General features: G+C 42.3%; 1 protein-coding gene across 3 annotated transcripts in view; it reads right to left on the bottom strand.

Annotated features, from left to right (window-relative positions):
• TBC1D32 (TBC1 domain family member 32) overlaps window positions 1-23,815 on the bottom strand; it is a 69,138-nt gene that overhangs the window by 41,590 nt on the left and 3,733 nt on the right. For all 3 annotated transcript variants that reach the window (XM_056557088.1, XM_056557087.1, XM_056557089.1), the window contains 13 exons: window positions 19,044-19,238; window positions 12,516-12,677; window positions 12,075-12,252; window positions 10,603-10,674; window positions 9,983-10,108; window positions 8,173-8,251; window positions 7,420-7,517; window positions 7,273-7,334; window positions 6,905-7,040; window positions 5,437-5,496; window positions 5,092-5,188; window positions 3,051-3,188; window positions 988-1,080 (listed from right to left, as the gene is read on the bottom strand). In XM_056557088.1, the coding sequence (XP_056413063.1) occupies window positions 988-1,080; window positions 3,051-3,188; window positions 5,092-5,188; window positions 5,437-5,496; window positions 6,905-7,040; window positions 7,273-7,334; window positions 7,420-7,517; window positions 8,173-8,251; window positions 9,983-10,108; window positions 10,603-10,674; window positions 12,075-12,252; window positions 12,516-12,677; window positions 19,044-19,201 (1,459 nt within the window). In that variant the 5' untranslated portion in view covers window positions 19,202-19,238. The remainder of the gene's footprint in view (window positions 1-987; window positions 1,081-3,050; window positions 3,189-5,091; window positions 5,189-5,436; window positions 5,497-6,904; window positions 7,041-7,272; window positions 7,335-7,419; window positions 7,518-8,172; window positions 8,252-9,982; window positions 10,109-10,602; window positions 10,675-12,074; window positions 12,253-12,515; window positions 12,678-19,043; window positions 19,239-23,815) is intronic.

Raw genomic sequence — 23,815 nt, 5'->3', positions numbered from 1 at the left:
GATGTGCCTGTTCCGAGTCAGCACCGCAAAAGACCCACAGCACCTTTGAAGTCCATTTGTCGCTTATTAAACACTTGGCTTGAAGCGTGCTGTAAACCAGTGTCGATCACATAGATCAGCTATCATCTATAGGGCCTATCCCAAGGCTCAACTATCATGCAGGGAAAGTGGCACAAACAGTCACTGGATCCTTTTTTCATTGGCTGCGCGTCCCTTATTACACAGGGAGATATGCGGTCCACAAACTGTTTTTCTAGCAAGTCAGATTGAGGCAATGAGCCAACGAACATAGCTGTTCACTGGCCTTATTATGCAGGGCTATATCAACCAATAATCACTAAGTCTACATGGCTCTATGGCCTTGCCAACTTCCCCTACTTGTAGCATATGTCGAAGGAAGTGGAGCAAGTGCTATATAAATAGTGCTCCATCTGAACACCAAGTGGAGGATTTATCAAGACTGCCATGTCAAAAACACGGCCCCTTTTACCAGGAAACCTGTAGTTAGACTTCTAGATGCATCCATGATTTTTTTTGGAAGCTGGTAGATTATTGTAATTGTAACTATCCTCATTTTACAGATCACAGTAAATGAAGTATAGAGTTGAGTTAACTTGATTTGATTGTGATTCATTATGGTTTCCCATCTGTCAGTAAATGGTAATTGTATGATTTTTGGGGAAAAGTTGTCCAGAAAAAAAATAAAATAAAATAAAAAGAAGAGGGTGGCAACTGTGACCTTAGTAGTGGCACAGGCTGCCTACGAATGTAGTTTTGTGCCAATATTGGTGCACTCAGTATTGGTGAAGTAGTTACCAAACTCACCCATACACTTGAATGGCACGTTTGCTTAATTTTGTAGAATGAAGTTAATTTTTCATTCATGAGTCTGGCAAATGGTAACAACATACAATATATAGTTGTTGTTTAAAGTAAAAAAAACAACAACATTTTTTTCCCCAAGTACAAAAAGAAGATAAACGCTACCTGCATAGGTTCCAACTGCTCTTTTCTGTCCATTTGGGCAATACAACATTATATGGGTAAACAGCACAACCAGGTCACTCAAGGACACGGATTCTGAAACACATTTTATTGCAGCAAAGATTTCTGTATTATAAAACATTCAAAATGATGTAAGAAAGTAAGAAACATACATAATGGTGACCATACATTTTCAATAGCTTCCGGGTGAAGGAACATTCGAGCTCTCTCTCCCTGCTTTTTTTAACATTCCTGCTACATAGTAGTGCAGGGCTTGACAAATCCCAGGCGCCATGTCACCATAGCAGGCATTTTATGGCTGCATTACATTTTTATACATAATAGATAAAGAGGTGCCATAAATATAACCTTTTATAAATTGTCACATTTAAAATTCACCATAGACAAATGCAAATTCCCAAAATTCTTTAAATTAAGTACAAATAGTAGGTTTCAAAACAGAAAGATGAAGGCGGAGATTTATCAAAACCTATGGAAAGGCAAAGTTGTCCAGTTGCCCATAGCAACCAATCAACTTGCTTCTTACATTCTTAACAAGGCCTCTGAAAAATGAAAGAGAATATCTTATTGGTTGCTATGGGCAACTTTGCCTCTCCACAGGTTTTGATAAATCTCCCCTAAAGTCCTTACAAGTCACAAAAATACAATAAGTATAATCCAATGCAACGGGTCTGCAGATCAAGTGTGTACCTGACAGATTGCATATTAAAAATGCCACTGATGAAAATAACCCTTGGCCAAATTATGTGGGCAAAGGTCAATGGTAAGCAAAATGCAGGCATTTCCTATGCGATTAACTACAGTATAATATAAGGACATCTTCAGGGGAACCACTGTGCCCCCAAATTGTAATTGAAGAAACTTAGAAAATATGCTAGTCAATAAATGCATAAAACAACACACCGTATAGGCTGAGCGCACTGTCATGTAAGGAGCCCGGGCCCCACCTTCTCCCTGCTGCACAGGCTCCTTACATGACAGTGCGCTCAGCCTATCACTGGCCAATGCGGGACATCGCTGTGGCCAACCGCTGCCTGAACTGTGACATTTCAAGCCTAAGAAGCCAGCAGCACCAGAGGAACGGGATGCCGATATCTCAGTAACGGGGGACCGTAGGAAGGTGAGTTAAAGTTTGTTTTTTATGTTTTTTCAGCACAGGCACAGGGGAACTTAAAAAGTTTACAACGCAGTTCTCCTTTAAGACAATTCACCACTCGTACAATTTGTAATTAATGGTAGACTATGTAATTTATGCATATAGAGGGAGCAATGAAGTATAAATTGCGACATGTATGCAAGATATTGCTTAAGGTATGAACCGCTAATACAGGTAGTATGAAATACTTCACTGTCAGCCAACAAACACTGTTACAACTAAATTGGTCCTGGAACAGTGGTAAAGGGGGCACACTAAAGTGGGTCCTTGTGGGTACTAACTGTCCAATAAACATCCAGACTCACAAGTCATAATCTCGCTTTCATGCTGCTTATGAGTCACTGGGGAAACCCCTGGTGGCTTCTGCCTGCCACACTGGCCATGATGGAAAGATCTCTTCTTGTTTGAGTATAGGGAAAAACATATCAATCAAGACTGGGGGACTGGGAGAAGACTTCAAGGACTTACCCAATGACTCGCAGTTAAGGCAGCATGAAAGAGATGACAGGTTCCCTTTTTTAAACGTGGGAATGCATAAACCCAGGGAAACTCAGGGTTGGTCAATCACTCTAGTTTCCCTTGGGTTTCCCTTGGGTTTCCCTTGGATAATTGTGCCAGCATAGTTTGCATCAGGTTTATAACTAATAGTTTTTTTGACCGCTAATATATGGAGATAACAGTGATAGCAAAAATACTTTGTAAATTTGCTCCGTGTGTGTAGGCCAACACCTCTGCCCACATGTAACATAATGTATTGTAGTGCATTCCCGTTACTGAAAATCTGCTAAAGATACACAAATGACAGTTTGATATATGAGGTATCAATATATTACATAATAGAATGCTTTCTTTTTACTTTCTTTTGGATCATAATCAAATTCTAGCTTACCTTTGCGGTTTTTCAGTTTTATGGGGAACAGTTTTCTGCCATGTTTATAGATCAGTAGTCTTCCAAGAACGTTAAGGGAATGAACAAAGTACAAATACTGCAGCTCTTTCCTTGCGTATAAAGTTTTCTGTTTAATGCCTGGAAACAAACAAAACTTATGGGTAAATAAAATCACATTGGGGGAGATTTATCAAAACTTGTCCAGAGGAAAAGTTGCTGAGTTGCCCATAGCAACCAATCAGATTGCTTCTTTCATTTTACATAGGCCTTGTTAAAAATGAAAGAAGCGATCTGATTGGTTGCTATGGGCAACTCAGCAACTTTTCCTCTGGACAAGTTTTGATTAGTTACCCCCCATTATTCTTGGATTTGCTATAGTCATATTTACGTCTGATATTTTGGGAACTGTACCACATGACTGAGCATTCTATGTATTATTATTACAGACACTTGTCCTTTCATGATTGGAGCTTCTCTTTTAGGAAATTAGAGATATGACCCTGCATTGCAGCATCAAATCAAGTCAGCAAATATTCTGTGGTTCAGATTCAGTGGGAATTCACATTAGAATTTCCAATAGAAATCTGAAGTGATCTAAGTTATTTGGAACAAGGCCTGGCCAATGGTGCTAGACTAACCAAAGTCATTAGTTCAAAAACTGCCAACTTTGTTGGGTTAAGAGTATACAAGAATGGTGTAAGAATTTGGCATGAATCCATAGTTTAATGGTGTGGGAAATGTTTTCTTGTTATACTCTGGGTCCCTCCCATACCTGTGGATGGACATTTAGAGGGACATTTATCAATGTTTGCTTATGTATTCTTTATTTTAGTAATTTTTTCCTTACTTTTGTTTTGCTTATGTGTGACGAATTTATCAACTGATTTCAGCCTGTTGATAATTTTCTTTCACGTAAGCAATTTTTCCTTTTTTACTTTGGCAGTAGCTTTTTCTGCTCCATGTTTGAGCTGGAGTAAATTTAGTCAATTTTTAACCCTGTTGCGACTTTTTTTTGCGCAGTTGCGACTGTTGCAGTTAATAAATACCTGACTACACGTAGTCCATTTTAAAATTATTACTACGTAGTAAATTTTTGGAAAACTTGCTTTTCTCGCTTTCCAGTCAAAATATTGCATGAAAAATCGCGTAGTCACAGTTGCGACAATTTTGCGACAATTATAGTAAAGAAAACCTGACTAAACCCGTTGATAAATGTCCACATTAGACATTAGGCCTTATCTAAGCATTGTAGACAGGTCAACTCCTTCAGTGACATCAACCTCAGGTTCTGTTTTGTTGGAACGGCTCAAGATCAGTGTCTCTACTGTGTGGAAGAAGGTTCGATAAAGTTAGCCATTATGTTGTAACACCCATTGAGCCCCAGTGTTTTGGCTTGTACTGCAAATATAACTTCATGTGCCTTCCACATACCACCGATCATCAGTGAAGTGTTCCAGAATAATAGACTTTACACCACTAGTTAAGCCCCTCACCCTTTTACATTTCTAGTGACTCTAAGGCTATTTTCACATAGTGGAATTTCCGAATGGAATCCAGTGGAAAAATTCCATTCAAGAATTTTGCTGCAGCGGAGTTCCATTGTTTTTAATTTGATTCTACTGCACTGTACACATGGCAGAAATTTTGATTGGAGCACTCCGCATAAAGAATTCATATGTCAATTGTTTCCATAGAATTTGCTTGGAAAAGCATTGCTATCTATGGAGACTGTGCATTTCCAAGTGGTCCTAGTGCTACCATGTTCTGCCGGTGCCCCCTGTCTCCCCCTGTAAAACTAAGCTAAATGTTTAATAGAAATGCATAGAGCATATGTTTTGCACGATAATAAACACAAAGTGATGAATATGTTTTGCACAATAATAAACACAAAGTGATGATTAAAAAAAACCTGTATTCAAAAGGTGCCTATAACCTTTAAGGAGCATTATTATTAAAGAGTCATGGAAGATCACTAGGTCTATTGGAGAATTGCGGTATATATATATATATATATATATATATATATATATATATTACTCACCAGGATAAGGCTGTGATGGTGCTGTTTTAGTGTTTTCATCAGCTCCTGACTGTGAGGACTCATAATAATAGAAGCACTGCTCAATGGCAGCAATTATCTGGAAAACAGTAGGAAAACTAGTGTTCATAAATGTCCTCTTGTGGTGCACGTCCGGCTTAGGGCTCATAAAATAGTCACTTTCATTCACTGTATTTCTACATTTTTAGACGTCAACTACAAACGTTTAATAGCCAATTTATACCAGTCTTTAATCTGATAATTGAACATGGACTGTAGAACATTGTGAGCTGGGGAGAAGAAAGTATTGAGTTTTAGAGGTTTACAAGCACTGACATGAATACTCACCAAAGATTTATATTTCTTTTCAAGAAGACGTAACACCACAGTCCTGCTGTAATAGGCATGCTGGAGGGTAAACAGTATAGATCCCACCACAAGATAAAATTCAGGCATTAGTGAACATTTTAATCATCCTTTTCAAACAAGTTGCTGAAAATTGTATTTAGCTGTCCTTAATAATATTTCTAAGACTGGATGGGTGAAAACTAGTATGGCTGCCATTTTAGTTTGTACAGGAGTTGTAATCTAGTCTTAGAAGACTTCTGCCCAGCTCTGTAATGATACAACCCTGTCACTTTTGCTATGTAACTAGGTACATTTTGGGGCATATTCAGATTGGAACAAAATTTTCCTTTGCTAAAAACACTAATTCTGATGTAAGCTAAAAACTCTTACATGATTTGTGCCACATTTATCCTTTCTCCTGGGCCCAACAAAGAGGGCATGGCCATGGCAAGGTGGGAGGGGATTTACTAAGACAGGCATTTCACACAACGGTTTTTACTAAAGCCAAGGTAGCCATAACATTTGCCAATTCATTAACAGGCTTCAGCCTGCCTTGCTGCGCCTGCCTCGCATGCCACACATAGAAATTTACACCAGCTCCAAGCTGGTAAAGATTTCAGGTACAATCTTAGGGAGCCAGCCTTAGCTCAGTTGTGTGGTGCTGTCCTGGGCTTCAGAGCAGATGCTATTGATGTCAATGTGAGACATTCAGTTGGTCAACCAACCCAAAAATCTTTCTGTGATGTAGACAAAAATCATTTTTGCTCTCAGCAGCAGGTGGGCTATATTTTCTGGGCCCCAGTAGTCACAGTAAGTTGGGGAGAATGGGTTGGTACCCCTATAATATCCTAGCCTTTAATTACCCGATTGCCCCTGGGAGATGTGTCTTTTGTTGCCACCATATCACCAGGTTGGTGTCTGTTTAATGGAGCTGAAGTTAAAGGGGTATTCCAGGAAAAAACATTTTTATATATATCAACTGGCTCCAGAAAGTTAAACAGATTTGTAAATTACTTCTATTAAAAAATCTTAATCCTTTCAGTACTTATGAGCTTCTGATCAGAAAAGGTTGTTCTTTTCTGTCTAAGTGTTCTCTGATGACACGTGTCTCAGGAAACGCCCAGTTTCAAAGAGGTTTGCTATGGGGATTTGCTTTTAAACTGGGCATTTCCCGAGACAGGTGTCATCAGAGAGGACTTAGACAGAAAAGAACAACCTTAACTTCAGAAGCTCATAAGTACTGAAAGGATTAAGATTTTTTAATAGAAGTAATTTACAAATCTGTTTAACTTTCTGGAGCCAGTTGATATATAAAAAAAAGTTTTTTCCTGGATAACCCCTTTAATGCCCACAAAAAAATGCTCTCAGTTAAAATGATCTGTACAATATCCAACCTGAACCCTTGTTGTGAAGAATGGCTTAGTAGATAATTGTGTTGGTTAATACATGATATGGCACTATATATTACCATCCATTTCTTGAACCACACAGCCTTGGTATCGATCATTGACAAGTATAAAACTGGATCTAGAAGGATTTGTGAGCTTGATTCCTGAGTTACTGATAACAGAGACAGTGTGCTCTCTATAATTTCTTCCATGTACCTTATAACAGGGAAAATTTGCATTTAGCGTTTGGACATTGAGAGACATATATTAGTACATTTAGAAGGAAAACAAGGGGGGGGAGGGGTCTCAATTGAAAATCTGACATTGCTTTTTTTGTAATTATGCTAGAAACTAGTCTGGTCTTTGATTACACAGTGTAATTTTTTTCAGCCATAAGTGGAATTAGAAGCAAGAAGTATGATAAAGAAGAACAGCACTAGATGCTAACTTTTCAGGATGTCTGATCCAAAAAGATGGAACTTCCTTCTGATAATCATTCAATAAGCGAATCTAGGAAAAAAAACAATTATAAAAATGTGACTTATATGGCAAAGACCAATAAACAAAACAGGGAATATGGTATATAAAACTTTACCTTTTTCAGTGTTCGTACAACTTCAGGGTTGTTGATGTCCACACCAGTTAATAAGATTGGTTTGTGACTTAAAATAAATGAGGATTCTAAATGTTTGACTAAAATACATAAGTAAATACATAGCTTTTAAGGAATCTGTTACAATAAAATAACACTATTTTGTTTATGTTTTCATTCATTCACACCAGCCACTGAAACATACACAATAGGCTAACATTTCTCATTCCTGAACCTCACTTTTTAGCTTTTCTGTGTAGTCTGGAGCAGAATCATAAGTGTCATCTGTTGATTTGAAGGGATATTCCAGTGTGGCATATATATATATATATATATATATATATATATATATATATATATGGCATAGTGCCAATACCTGCCCCATCAACGCAATGTATTATTATGTGGAGTGTTAACAGCCATGGGGCATGCCTCTTGATAAATCCAGGCACGTGTGTGTCCACCTCTAAAATACAGAGCAGCTTGGAGCTTTTTCTGTGTGCTAAACCCACACCTGATTTTGCATAAAAGTACTGACCAAAATACTATGTGCTAACCCAGCCTTCGGTGCATTCAAGGCAACCAAATGCTACACTATAATACAAATAAAGGTTAGAATAGTTGAATCTGGCTTCCTTTTAAGGAGTTTAGATGTTTACGACTGATAGACACTGCTGCATAAACAGCTGTATGGAGCAACCCGTGCTAATTATAAAATACATAACTAATCATCGTGTAGTGAGAGGAAACACATACCCAAACTTGTATACACTTCTCGTGCCATATTCAGCGGAGATGAAGAAAATGTTTTTGCATAAAAGCGTAAAATTCTTTCCTGGAAACAATTAAAAATTACTTATATTTTTATATATATTTATATTTTTTCTTTATTATTTTCCTCTGACATGCCATAGAGACATGTCAAAAACACTATCAGTAGAAATATAGGTGCTTAAATCACTGCCAAGAACAGAAGGTGACACTGCTTTAGAAAAAATTGAAAGCAAGGCTATGTTCACACATTGGAATTTCCGCATTAAGATGCAGAATTCCGGCCAAATGATGCAGACGCGGAATTCTGCATCTTTCTGGACATATGTGGAAATTCCACATATATTCCGCATAAATTCTCTGTGTAAGGAAAATGAGGCTCTCGGTCACCTCATTGGGGAACATAGAGACCATGGGTTTTATGCTTCCGTCCACTAGGAGGCTGACACAGGGCAAAAAAGAAGTCGGCTCCTCTCAGAAGGATATACCCGCCCACAGGCACAGAGCTAATCAGTTTTAGCTTAGTGTCAGTAGTAGGCAGACACAGGTCTGGAGTTCTTATTTTCTAGAAAGGGCCTGTATTTAGTTTTTTTCCCCCTTTCTTTGTTCTTAGGTGGGGCGACAGGAGCATGGCGCTACCTGATCGTCCCTAAATGCAACTAAGGGGTACGGTGCCATAAGAGTATGGGCCGTCAACCCCTTCTCGCCAACGGACAGTGCCTGGCGGTAGTACCCTGGGTCCGGTTCCCCCACTTGCCCCTGCCCACCTCGTTATGGCAGCTAGGCGTGATGCAGTGTGGCCATAAGCTGGCTGAAGACTTCAGGGTGAGTATAAGAAGACGGAGCCAGTGGGTGAGTATAAATAACATCCCCTACTCCCCCCCCCCCCTCCTCTTTTTTTTCTAAAGTTCCTCCCTTATGCTTATTCTTGCTTATCCTGGGGTCCCCCTTCCTTTCTAGCCCCAGCTCCTCAGCCGCCATTACATGTGGCTGTGCAGGGCCGAACCCCATGGCCTCAAGGCTTCTACTATAGGATGCTCCGGCGGTGCCATGCTACAGGGGACAGTACTGTACCTATTCCCTCGGTCACATTCTCCTCTATAGCTCCGTTCTCCCGTGTGACTGCAGTGGGGGCTCACTGTGGTGAGGAGGGCTTGGTACATACGTCCGGGTCCTGTTATGTTTTTATTTCGGGCTTTCTGTGCGCCCGCACCGCAATCCACCCCCACGCGTAATCACGTTTAACCCCCCCCCCCCACCCTGCGCGCATCGCATGGCACACATGTTTTGCAGCCAGGCACTGGCCGCGTTCTATTCCAGCACCAGCTTGAGACCCTCTGATGACTGCCCCGGTGTCATCTTGGTGTCTCTGGTCCCAAGCGGCTGGGTGATTTCTCATTAGAGGCGGAGCCAGCCGTGCCACGAGGCCAGTCCCTGGCCTGACCTCTCACCGGCCTCTGTCCGTGCGGCCGGCACCCCGTGTGCGTGGCCACTCTGGCCGCTCAATGTTTTTAAACCCCCCCCCCCCCTCCCGGCCCTTCACATTCTGTAGGCCGTTTTACGGCGACTGCTGCGGGCTTGGTAACCCTACAGGGCGCCCTTTCCTCTCAGTGGGCTGCTCGATATAGTTATTGATAAAAAAAAAGAAAAAGAAAAAAAAAAGTATGCTCATTGCCCAAGTAGCATAGCATTTGAACGAATGCCCCTTTACTTCAGTGACTTACACCGATGCAGCTTTCTGACATGTCTATATGAAAGATGGACATTCCCGTTTATAGGGTTTAATCATCCTTACTGTAAATGTGGAGTCTGGATCAGCCAGAGCCAATGTAAGATTTTTATGAAGAACACTCCAGCTTTCACAATTGAGAACATCTGATGGAGGAGCAGAACACAAAGTCTGCATGGCCTCTTTCCGCACCTTTAAAAGAGAGAATATTTGAAGGACACATAATTTTAAGTATTTGAGGACAAGAAGCCATGTATGTAAACTATTTTTACTGGCGTCTAACTTCTTGGGTTGTTTTTGCATTGTTTGAATACATAGTAAACTCTCGCTCATCCCATTCACCATTGTCAGAAATTAGGATGCGTGTAATTTTCTAATACAGAATCCATTTAGCCGCCTCCCAGCACTTTTACAAGCCAATCAGTAGCTAAAAGGCATAGATGTAGACAGGGCAGGCACAGAATATAGGTGCTTCCACAAAAAATAATGAACACATCAAGGACAGATACTCTTAAATCCTTTCTTGTAGTGTTTTTTCATGAAATAACAAAACCATTAAGAGTAAGGAATATTTAAACCATAGGTCAAACTATTTGGTATAAGTTAGACATTGTAGGAATATGATATACCAGATGATAACAATGACCCAATAGGAAATATCACCAGTAATAAGTGGTAACCAATACCTCCTCAGGTTGACTTGGATCCAGATGCTCAGCAATTAGTTGTAACTGTTCCTGATTCATGAATGTATAACTCTGAAAAGTATAAAAATATATACATGAAATTTAGGACAGGAGTGTGATGTGTGTCACTCGTCATCACCAGTCAAACTCTGATTTTCAGGCCTCCATACACATTAGTGAAAAGATGTTCAAAACCACAGTTTTTTTTGTTTTTAAAGGACCGGACAAGTACCTAATGTGTATAGACACCCGGTTGGTCACTTCTGTTCCAGCCACTGAAAGGGCCCGTCCACGTCCCACCACTACACAGATAACTGTCGGAATTCAGAAAATGTATGTAAAGTAGTCTACCCAAAGAAGATTACTTACATAAATCTCACCAGTCCAGTCTGCAATTTCCGGGTGAGGGGTCTAGTGAGGGGGCCCCAGGCGTCGACTCCCCCTACATGCAGCCTGCTGGCTGCCATGTAGACAGTCTATGAGCTGGTATCACATACTGACATCACGTCGCGCAGTGAACCTCATGCCTGGGTCAGGCAGACAGATATTTTTGTTAAGGCAAACAGCAAGCAGAAGGATCTTATTCCTCTCTGCTGCTGTATGCCTTATACCTCCCATACACATAGGGTGGGTGAGGAGGGGTATTGGGGGACTGTCTATACACATGAAGAGGGTATTTGGGGTCTGCCTATATACATATGGAGGGAGGGTGGGGTCTGCCTATATACATTATATACGGGGGACTGCTTATATACATTGTGTTAATAGGGGGCATATAGGGGGCCTAACTACTAAATGGTGACTAAGAAGGGGCCTAACTGCTACATGGGAGCACAAAATCGGCACTATACTGTGTAGGACAATACAGTTTGTATAAATGTGGGGATGGTGCTGGAGAAGACAGATAGAGAAGAAGAGAAAAAGTGAACTCGGTTCAGAGAAGACATTATCTGTGATTGAATCAGAGAAGACTTAAAGGGGTATTCCAGGCAAAAACTTTTTTATATATATATATATCAACTGGCTCCAGAAAGTTAAACAGATTTGTAAATTACTTCTATTAAAAAATCTTAATCCTTTCAGTACTTATGAGCTTCTGAAGTTAAGGTTGTTCTTTTCTGTCTAAGTGCTCTCTGATGACACCTGTCTCGGAAAACGCCCAGTTTAGAAGAGGTTTGCTATGGGGATTTGCTTCTAAACTGGGCGTTTCCCGAGACACGTGTCACACTTTCTGGAGCCAGTTGATATATATATAAAAAAGTTTTTGCCTGGAATACCCCTTTAACCTGTGTGTTCGGGGTCTGATTCTGGAGTCTATATTATGCAGGCCAAAATCTTTAAAGGGGTTATCCGGTGAGAAATGTTTTAGTGATGTCCCCAGACTGGCTAATAATTTTTTTTCCCTCAAGTACATCAACACTTGCTGCCCTGTGGATCTCAACTGGGCAACAAATAAAAGAAGAAAATTGTACCTGATTGAAAGATGAATCGCTGTCGGAGCAGTTATCAGTGTATCTGCTGTTGTGCTGTTCATGCAGGGCTTTCCTTTGCATTTCACGGTTTTTAGCCTGATCTTCTTCAAACTTATTTAGAAGAGTCTCCACCACGGCCATCATCACATTCTTCAGTGACAAGATCATTTCTGTGTAACTTAAATAGAATATTTTGTTAATGCAAACTCTAATTCATGTTATTGGGGTAGTTGGTAATTAGTGGGGTAATTTGAAAACTAAGACCCTCAATAACTGCTAGAACAGGCTACCTGGATCCCAACCCGCAGTATTTGAATATGTGCACCTCCTCTCTGTACAAACTGGATGGAAGCATTTCAAACAGTCAAGCACAGCAGCTTGGTCACCCCTGACCCTACGTGGGCTAGTCAACGTGCAGGTCACATGAATGCACAGACTCACTCCTTAGATTCTCGAGTCCGTTTGGTAACGCGTTGCACAAGTGTGTCATATCCAGATCCGTCTCCTTGAGTCTGGGCCAAGGTGCATCTCTCTGTTTCATCATCAATCACTGATCCCAAGGAGCTCTTGATGTAATGTCTCAAGTACTTGACCAGCTCATAGCTGTGAAAAGGAACAGCACATATTTGATTAGACAATATGCCTTACATGTCAATGCATTCCGGAAGACCCTATGAGCAGCCCATTCTAAGAAAGGCCATGTTTACAGGGGCCTAAATTATGTGGTGCACCTTTTTGATGCACTATGCAGGTGAAACAAAACACACATGGACATCACCAAAATACAGCAATATGCCATAAAACATGTGGTGCTTAGCTACAATACTAAGCACACTATTGGCCCATGTGAATATACCCAAGAATCATAATGTGCATGTGATCATTACAGGTAAATGAACATTCTACGTGAAACTATTATAGAGAAATGTTGTCTTAATTTGCAGGGTAGCATGTGCAATATCCTTTACCAAGTCAAACATCTATTGGGGAATACGGAGTGTGCTACAGTACAATGCCAAGGGGTATCTAATCTTGTTTACCACCACTTTTCTAATTAGCTTTAAAGGGGTAGTTCAGTTAAGTAAAATATCATTTATTTAATTCCCTCATGTAATGATAAATATAACTTCCTAAGCAAGTAATTAAAAGTAATGCTCCATTGCAGAGCTACATGAAGCACAAAATGTGGAAATGCAGAGTCATGTGACTTTTATGCCATCTCTAAGTCCATGTAAGCCACGCCCCCAGAAGAAAGATCTGATAACTCTGAGGAAGTGAGGGGGTTTACCGATGGACTTTAACTTTTTGGGAATGTTGGGAGTTGTAGTTTTGCAACAGATGAAGGCACCCATTTTGTGAATCATTGCTATATAGTACAGAAGATGGAAGCAGGATGGTAATGGTTGCTTAGTAACGATCTGAGGGTTGGGGCCAAGGGACTGGGGAAGAAAACGGCATTTAGGAGGAAGTGAGCACAGAGCGGCAGCAAAGGATGCTGGGACCTTTAGTTTAACCCCTTAAGGGCCCAGCCATTTTACACCTTAGGACTCGGCCATTTTTTGCACATCTGACCACTGTCACTTTAAACATTAATAACTCTGGAATGCTTTTAGTTATCATTCTGATTCCGAGATTGTTTTTTCGTGACATATTCTACTTTAACTTAGTGGTAAAATTTTTTGGTAACTTGCATCCTTTCTTGGTGAAAAATCCCAAAATTTGATGAAAAATTTGAAAATTTTGCATTTTTCTAACTTTGAAGCTCTCTGCTTGTAATGAAAATGGATATTCCAAATATTATTTATTTTATTCACATATACAATTGACGAGTTTTTACTTTTGGAAGACATCAGAGGGCTTCAAAGTTCAGCAGCAATTTTCCAATTTTTCACAAAATTTCCAAAATCACAATTTTTCAGGGACCAGTTCAGGTTTGAAGTGGATTTGAAGGGTCTTCATCTTAGAAATACCCCACAAATGACCCCATTATAAAAACTGCACCCCCCAAAATATTCAAAATGACATTCAGTCAGCATTTTAACCCTTTAGGTGTTTCACAGGAATAGCAGCAAAGTGAAGGAGAAAATTCACAATTTCCATTTTTTACACTCGCATGTTCTTGTAGACCCAATTTTTGAATTTTTACAAGGCGTAAAAGGAGAAAATGTATACTTCTATTTGTAGCCCAATTTCTCTCGACTAAGCACATACCTCATATGTCTATGTAAAGTGTTCGGCGGGCACAGTAGAGGGCTCAGAAGGGAAGGAGCGACAAGGGGATTTTGGAGCGTACGTTTTTCTGAAATGGTTTTTGGGGGGCATGTTGCATTTAGGAAGCCCCTATGGTGCCAGAACAGGAAAAAAAAAACACATGGCATACCATTTTGCAAACTAGACCCCTTGAGGAACGTAACAAAGGAATAAAGTGAGCCTTAATACCCCACAGGTGTTTCACGACTTTTGCATATGTAAAAAAAAATTAAAAAAATTTCAATAAAATGTGTGCTTCCCCCCAAATTTCACATTTTTGCAAGGGTTAATAGCAGAAAATAGCCCCCAAAATTTGTAACCCCATCTCTTCTGAGTATGGAGGTACCCCATAAGTTAACATGAAGTGCACTATGGGCGAACTACAATGCTCAGAAGAGAAGGAGTCATATTTGGCTTTTTGAGAGCAAATTTTGCTCGGGGGGCATGTCGCATTTAGGAAGCCCCTATGGTGTCAGGACAGCAAAAAATCCCCACATGGCATACCATTTTGGAAACTAGACCCCTTGAGGAACATAACAAGGAATAAAGTGAGCCTTAATACCCCACAGGGGTTTCACGACTTTTGCATACGTAAAAAAAATGCAAAATAACCCCCACATGGCATACCCTTTTGGAAACTAGACCCCTTGAGGAACGTAACAAGGGGTACAGTGAGCATTTACCCCCCACTGGTGTCTGTCAGATCTTTGGAACAGTGGGCTGTACAAAATTTTTAATTTGTGCAGCCCACTGTTCCAAAGATCTGTCAGACACCAGTGGGGGTAAATTCTCACTGCACCCCTCATTACATTCCGTGAGGGGTGTAGTTTCCAAAAAGGGGTCACGTGTTTTTTTTTTTTTTTGCGTTTGTCAAAACCGCTGTAACAATCAGCCACCCCTGTGCAAATCACCTCAAATGTACATGGTGCACTCTCCCTTCTGAGCCTTGTTGTGCGCCCCCAGAGCACTTTGCGCCCACATATGGGGTATCTCCGTAGTCGGGAGAAGTTGCATTACAAATTGTGGGGGGCTTTTTTCCCTTTTACCTCTTGTCAAAATGAAAAGTATAGGGCAACACCAGCATGTTAGTGTAAAAAAATTATTTTTTTACACTAACATGCTGGTGTAGACCCCAATTTCACCTTTTCATAAGGGGTGAAAGGAGAAAAAGCCCCCCAAAATTTGTAAGGCAATTTCTCCCGAGTACGGCGATACCCCATATGTGACCCTAAACTGTTCCCTTGAAATACGACAGGGCTCCGAAGTGAGAGCGCCATGCGCATTTGAGGCCTGAATTAGGGATTTGCATTGGGGTGGACATAGGGGTATTCTACGCCAGTGATTCCCAAACAGGGTGCCTCCAGCTGTTGCAAAACTCCCAGCATGCTTGGTCAACGGCTGTCCGGCAATACTGGGAGTTGTTGTTTTGCAACAGCTGGAGGCTCCATTTTGAAAACAGTGGCGTACCAGACGTTTTTCATTTTTATTGGGGAGGGGAGGGGGGCTGTGTAGGGGTATGTGTATATGTAGTGTTTTTTACTTTTTATTTTATTTTGTGTTGGTGTAGTGTAGTGTTTTTAGGGTACAGTCACACGGGCAGGGGGGGTTACAGCGATTTTCCCGCTGCGAGTTTGAGCTGACGCACAAAATTTGCTGCATCGCAAACTTGCAGCCTGATACTCACTGTAAGTGTACCCTGTACATTCACAAAGGGGGGACCTCCAGCTGTTGCAAAACTACAACTTCCAGCATGCACAGTCTATCAGTGCATGCTGGTAGTTATAGTTTTGCAACAGCTGGAGGAACACGGGTTGGGAAACACTGAGTTAGGAAACAGACAATGTTTCTCAACCAGTGTGCCTCCTGTTGTTGCAAAACCACAACTCCCAAACATTCTCAGGCATGCTGGGAGTAGTAGTTCGGCAACATCTTTAGAGCCAGATGTTGCCAAACTACAACTCCCAGCATGCTTGGAGTTGTAGTTTGCAACATCTGGAGAACTACAGTTTGCAGACCACTAATACAGTGGTTCCCAATCTGTGCCCTTCCAGATGTTGCAAAACTACAACTCCCAGTATGCCAAAACTGTCCAGGCATGCTGGGAGTTGTAGTTCTGCAACATCTGAAGGGCCAGATGTTACAGAACTACAACTCCCAGCATGCCTGGACAGTAAGGGCATGCTGAGAATGTGTAGTTTTGCAACATCTGGAAGGGCACAGTGGTCTCCAAACTGTGGACCTCCAGGTGTTGCAAAACCAACTCCCAGCATGCCCAGACGCCAAGGGCTGTCTGGGCATGCTGGGAGTTGTAGTATATAGGGTCCCAATACAGCAATGCATGTCGCTTTACGGCGACGTGCATTGCTGTAAAGGGCCCGACCGCGGCTGAAGATCTACTCACCTGCCGCCGCCGCCGCCGTCTGGATCCGGGTCTTCAGGGACGAGGTAAGTACCGGGGCCGGTCCCCAGCACTCCCCCGTCCCCCGGTCTTCCTCCCGTCCTCTCCGGACTTCAAGGGGCCGAGCAGGACGGGAGGAAGTAACCGCCCCCCCTCCTGGGATTGGTCGGTTAACTAACCGACAGATCGCAGGGAATAGGAGGAGGTGGCAGGCTTGCCACCTCGCTCCTATACGTTAGCATGGTCCTGGCTGTCTGTGACAGCCGGGATCATGCGAAATTACCGGGCGGTCGGGTCCCAGAGACCCGATCAGCCCGGTATCGCCGCAGATCGCAAGGGCATACATGGCCCCCCTCTGCGTTTGCCCTGGATCCCTGCTGAAGGATTTCAGCAAGGATCCGCTTCCGATCTCCGCCGGGTGAGCGGCGGAGACCAGGAAAAGACATGACGTATGCATACGTCATGGGTCCTTAAGACCCAGGGTGTGATGACGTATGCATACGTCATGGGTCCTGAAGAGGTTAAAGACAGCTTGTGGGGAAGGGAACAAGTAGGAGGGCAGAAAGGTGTATTAGAGCCACGTACTGGAGATTCAATAGGTCACAGTAGAATAATAGATGCAAGGTTAATGTCCTAAGCTGATCTGAGTTTTTTTTTTTTTTTTATTCCGTTCACTGGATAACTCCTTTAAATTAATTACTTAGAATGACTAGAAGGCTATGTTACCTTTGACTGTTATCAATGACATAGATGTGACAGCCAATCATGTTATCCCCATTGGCCAGTTAAAGCCAGGAAAGCACTGGTATACCCACAGTATGTAAAATGTGATGACCTTTGCAGACTGGGAACACAATCAAGTTATTTGTAATGTAAATGATCACTTTACTGGATAAACTCTCACAAGGCAATGGGCCTCACCAAGACTTGGGGACCTTGACTGCCACAGGGGGTCCCACTAGAGTGTCTATCACAACCAATAAGCCTCTGTTGGTCACCAAGGAGGCCACCTATTATTAATACAAAAACTTTTGCAGGACTCCAAAGTGCATGCTTCTGAATCCTACAAATAACAGTATATGCTCGCAAATGTACCAAACATAATGACTAGTAGACTACTTTAGTATATTGTATAATAGGTTGTACACAGAAGTCTTAAAACATAGCTTTTATTAATATTACAATATTCTGGCACCAGTTGATTTAAAAAAAAAAATAAAGTTTTCCACCGGAGTACCCCTTTAACCCCTTAAGGGCTCAGCCCATTTGGGCCTTAAGGACTTATTTTTATGTTTTCATAAATTTTTTTTTTTACATTCACGCCGTTCACCATACAGTATCATTAACATTTTATTTTAATAGTTGCGATATTTACGCATGCGGCCATACCAAATATGTATATAAAATATATATATATTTTTTTACACTTTTTGGGGGTGAAATAGGGAAAATGGGACAATTTAAGTTTTTATTGGCGGAGGGGGTTTTCAAATTTTTTTACTTTTATTTTTTACTTATATTTTTACACGTTAATAGTCCCCATAGGGGACTCTTTATAGCAATCATTCGATTCCTAATACTGTTCAGTGCTATGCATAGGTCATAGCACTGATCAGTATTATCGGTCATCTTCTGCTCTGGTCTGCTCGATCACAGACCAGAGCAGAAGACCCGTGGAAGGCAGTGGAGGCAGGTAAGGGGACCTCCGGCTACCATGCCATGTGGCAGCGCTGCCGGCGATCCGATCATCCATTTTAGTGTCCGAAATGCTGCAGATGCCGTGATCTGTATTGATCACGGCATCTGAGGGGTTAATGGCGGACATCCGCGCGATCGCGGATGTCCGCCATTACAGGCGGGTCCCTGGCTGCTATCAGCAGCTGGGATCTGCCGCGCATGATGCAAGCATCACTCCGATGCTCACGGTTATGCATAGGACGTAAATGTACGTCCTGGTGCGTTAAGTACCAGCTCACCAGGACGTACATTTACGTCCTGCATCGTTAAGGGGTCAAAATGGGCTTGGTCCTTAAGGGGTTAAAAAAGAGTGACACATTTTTTGCGCAACGGGGTAAAAAGTCGCAGAGAAGGAATCCTTCAAAGTGGTGTTTGGAAGTGATTTACTATTTTTTAAGCTTATGTGCCCCAAATTTATCAACCTCCCTGCGATATTATGATAAATATGTTGCACATGCGCAATACATGACTTCAAAACACATTCTATAAAGACACACATCTATAAGAGTATGACTCTTATTACAATATTAGTAAACAGGATTAGTTTCTGTGTAAACAGTATACATAGCCCTGACACTTTTTACTTGTGGAAATGTTCATCGGTCTCCTCCAGATGAAGCAGGATCTCCTCTGCACACTCAGCCGATGGTGCACTGGCCAGCTTTTCTTTTGCACTCTGTAGTAATTGTCTAACCATGGACTGGAGGGAGACCTCCTCCTCAGCTGAAAAGCTCGCCATCATACACGACCAAGCCTTCTACCACGGATACCGGCAGCAACTGTAGAGAGAATAGAGAAGACTGGAAATAAGAACTACCTGCCAACCATTCCTGTGTAATGTCACAACTGGCCAGCATGTACCCCTCTGCTTACTGCACTGCGTCACATATGGTGGAGAAAGGTCCATTGCAGGACAGAAACATTGCGCTAATATATTTGATGTAGCCATGGTTATCTGGAACGTGTTAACCCAACACAGCCATGTTGGGATATCCTAATGCACCAGAGATTGTTCTTTTATTATTGACATTATTTTTTTAATGCGCTCTTATTGAGGAATACATTTAAAATCAGGCTGGTGTTCTGTGTAGGATAAACTATTTCACCAGGGATTAAAGCGTCCCTGTCAGATGCAACAAGCAAAAGAAAAATAATATATATTTTTTTTTTTTACTCAGTACCTAATCCTGACCATGTACATCTAATTTTTATGTGTCTAGTACCTTTATTTTTAATTTTTTATTACACTTTTATTGTAGCTCACTAGTTTGAAATACTCTCAAAGGGAGGGGCGTGGCCTCACTGTGCAGGTCTCCGCCCCCTCCCTCAGTATGCTGTCTGACATCTCCTCTAGCATTAACAAAACTACAATCCCAGCATGTCCTCAATGTCAGGGCATGCTGGGAGTTGTAGTATTGCTAACCCTAGGGGAGATGTGAGTGGCGGCAGGCAGACATGTGAGTGGCAGGGCGGGAAGCTATGGGAGCTGGCGGGAGCTGCACCAGCTGTTTCCTCCGTGCGCTCCTATCACTCACAGCATAAGTGAGGCAAGGAGTGCTCTGATGTCGGCTGTTGTGGAGCTATGGTGTGGGGAAAACTCCTGCGTCCCTCACAGCTGACAGAATCTGGAGGAAAGCAGGAGTTTTCACCATACAGCGCAGCTATTTACTTACCCTGTGCTGGCTACGCATTCACACAGGCAGAGAGAGGGGGCCGGGAGCGAGCACAGCAGCACTAGACCTGCTATCAATCACACCAGATTGTCCTTGACGTAGTGATGACTGCTGGACATGGCCAGGCTGGTATGTGTCCAAGAAGGCAGGGAGACCCCTAGTGGCCAGTTTTTCGACTGGCTTTTCATTATAAAATACTGAAGATTTTCTGATTAAAGCAATTGCAAAAAATATTGTTTTGCAATTCTTTATAACATACTAAAAGTTTTTGTATCTGACAGTGCCCATTTAAGATGACGCTGGCTACATCTGTATGTATAAATCTAGAAGTAATAATATACAAATACATGTAGTTACATCATCCTCATTGACTGCTGTGCTATTCAATAATAGTGCAAGTGGTGGTGGTGAGTGGCGGATTATCTTTAATTATTTCTTCTGGCCAAATTAAATAAATCAATTTTCTATCCCTGGAAAATCCCTTTAAGGATATGTTTGCCTGAGAGAAAAGCAAGCAATTATCGAACACATTTTTTTTTCAGCATAAATTATGGATTTTACCACCTCAGCAATTAACTATTTTTGCATCTGTTGAATCCTCTGTGCCTTCTTATGTAGGCAATAGACCTCTGGGCTTCTTCAGGCATAAGAACCTGGGGACGACTGCTACCTCCCATGTTTATGCTGTACCTTGAAACTCCTCATATCTGCAGAACATGCAGAGCCTATAGCATGTATTCACTGTTCTCAGGATGGAAGCTGCAGAACATGCAGAGCCTATAGCATGTATTCACTGTTCTCAGGATGGAAGCTGCAGAACATGCAGAGCCTATAGCATGTATTCACTGTTCTCAGGATGGAAGCTGCAGAACATGCAGAGCCTTTAGCATGTATTCACTGTTCTCAGGATGGAAGCTGCAGAACATGCAGAGCCTATAGCATGTATTCACTGTTCTCAGGATGGAAGCTGCAGAACATGCAGAGCCTATAGCATGTATTCACTGTTCTCAGGATGGAAGCTGCAGAACATGCAGAGCCTTTAGCATGTATTCACTGTTCTCAGGATGGAAGCTGCAGAACATGCAGAGCCTATAGCATGTATTCACTGTTCTCAGGATGGAAGCTGCAGAACATGCAGAGCCTATAGCATGTATTCACTGTTCTCAGGATGGAAGCTGCAGAACATGCAGAGCCTATAGCATGTATTCACTGTTCTCAGGATGGAAGCTGCAGAACATGCAGAGCCTATAGCATGTATTCACTGTTCTCAGGATGGAAGCTGCAGAACATGCAGAGCCTATAGCATGTATTCACTGTTCTCAGGATGGAAGCTGCAGAACATGCAGAGCCTATAGCATGTATTCACTGTTCTCAGGATGGAAGCTGCAGAACATGCAGAGCCTATAGCATGTATTCACTGTTCTCAGGATGGAAGCTGCAGAACATGCAGAGCCTATAGCATGTATTCACTGTTCTCAGGATGGAAGCTGCAGAACATGCAGAGCCTATAGCATGTATTCACTGTTCTCAGGATGGAAGCTGCAGAACATGCAGAGCCTATAGCATGTATTCACTGTTCTCAGGATGGAAGCTGCAGAACATGCAGAGCCTATAGCATGTATTCACTGTTCTCAGGATGGAAGCTGCAGAACATGCAGAGCCTATAGCATGTATTCACTGTTCTCAGGATGGAAGCTGCAGAACATGCAGAGCCTATAGCATGTATTCACTGTTCTCAGGATGGAAGCTGCAGAACATGCAGAGCCTATAGCATGTATTCACTGTTCTCAGGATGGAAGCTGCAGAACATGCAGAGCCTATAGCATGTATTCACTGTTCTCAGGATGGAAGCTGCAGAACATGCAGAGCCTATAGCATGTATTCACTGTTCTCAGGATGGAAGCTGCAGAACATGCAGAGCCTATAGCATGTATTCACTGTTCTCAGGATGGAAGCTGCAGAACATGCAGAGCCTATAGCATGTATTCACTGTTCTCAGGATGGAAGCTGCAGAACATGCAGAGCCTATAGCATGTATTCACTGTTCTCAGGATGGAAGCTGCAGAACATGCAGAGCCTATAGCATGTATTCACTGTTCTCAGGATGGAAGCTGCAGAACATGCAGAGCCTATAGCATGTATTCACTGTTCTCAGGATGGAAGCTGCAGAACATGCAGAGCCTATAGCATGTATTCACTGTTCTCAGGATGGAAGCTGCAGAACATGCAGAGCCTATAGCATGTATTCACTGTTCTCAGGATGGAAGCTGCAGAACATGCAGAGCCTATAGCATGTATTCACTGTTCTCAGGATGGAAGCTGCAGAACATGCAGAGCCTATAGCATGTATTCACTGTTCTCAGGATGGAAGCTGCAGAACATGCAGAGCCTATAGCATGTATTCACTGTTCTCAGGATGGAAGCTGCAGAACATGCAGAGCCTATAGCATGTATTCACTGTTCTCAGGATGGAAGCTGCAGAACATGCAGAGCCTATAGCATGTATTCACTGTTCTCAGGATGGAAGCTGCAGAACATGCAGAGCCTATAGCATGTATTCACTGTTCTCAGGATGGAAGCTGCAGAACATGCAGAGCCTATAGCATGTATTCACTGTTCTCAGGATGGAAGCTGCAGAACATGCAGAGCCTATAGCATGTATTCACTGTTCTCAGGATGGAAGCTGCAGAACATGCAGAGCCTATAGCATGTATTCACTGTTCTCAGGATGGAAGCTGCAGAACATGCAGAGCCTATAGCATGTATTCACTGTTCTCAGGATGGAAGCTGCAGAACATGCAGAGCCTATAGCATGTATTCACTGTTCTCAGGATGGAAGCTGCAGAACATGCAGAGCCTATAGCATGTATTCACTGTTCTCAGGATGGAAGCTGCAGAACATGCAGAGCCTATAGCATGTATTCACTGTTCTCAGGATGGAAGCTGCAGAACATGCAGAGCCTATAGCATGTATTCACTGTTCTCAGGATGGAAGCTGCAGAACATGCAGAGCCTATAGCATGTATTCACTGTTCTCAGGATGGAAGCTGCAGAGCCTATAGCATGTATTCACTGTTCTCAGGATGGAAGCTGCAGAACATGCAGAGCCTACAGCATGTATTCACTGTTCTCAGGATGAAAGCTGCAGAACATGCAGAGCCTACAGCATGTATTCACTGTTCTCAGGATGGAAGCTGCAGAACATGCAGAGCCTACAGCATGTATTCACTGTTCTCAGGATGGAAGCTGCAGAACATGCAGAGCCTACAGCATGTATTCACTGTTCTCAGGATGGAAGCTGCAGAACATGCAGAGCCTACAGCATGTATTCACTGTTCTCAGGATGGAAGCTGCAGAACATGCAGAGCCTACAGCATGTATTCACTGTTCTCAGGATGGAAGCTGCAGAACATGCAGAGCCTACAGCATGTATTCACTGTTCTCAGGATGGAAGCTGCAGAACATGCAGAGCCTACAGCATGTATTCACTGTTCTCAGGATGGAAGCTGCAGAACATGCAGAGCCTACAGCATGTATTCACTGTTCTCAGGATAGAAGCTGCAGAACATGCAGAGCCTATAGCATGTATTCACTGTTCTCAGGATGGAAGCTGCAGAACATGCAGAGCCTATAGCATGTATTCACTGTTCTCAGGATGGAAGCTGCAGAACATGCAGAGCCTA

The sequence above is a fragment of the Hyla sarda genome, chromosome 2 (assembly GCF_029499605.1).
Source record: "Hyla sarda isolate aHylSar1 chromosome 2, aHylSar1.hap1, whole genome shotgun sequence".
In the NCBI taxonomy this organism is placed as follows: domain Eukaryota; kingdom Metazoa; phylum Chordata; class Amphibia; order Anura; family Hylidae; genus Hyla; species Hyla sarda.
This window is presented reverse-complemented; position numbering and strand designations above follow the sequence as displayed.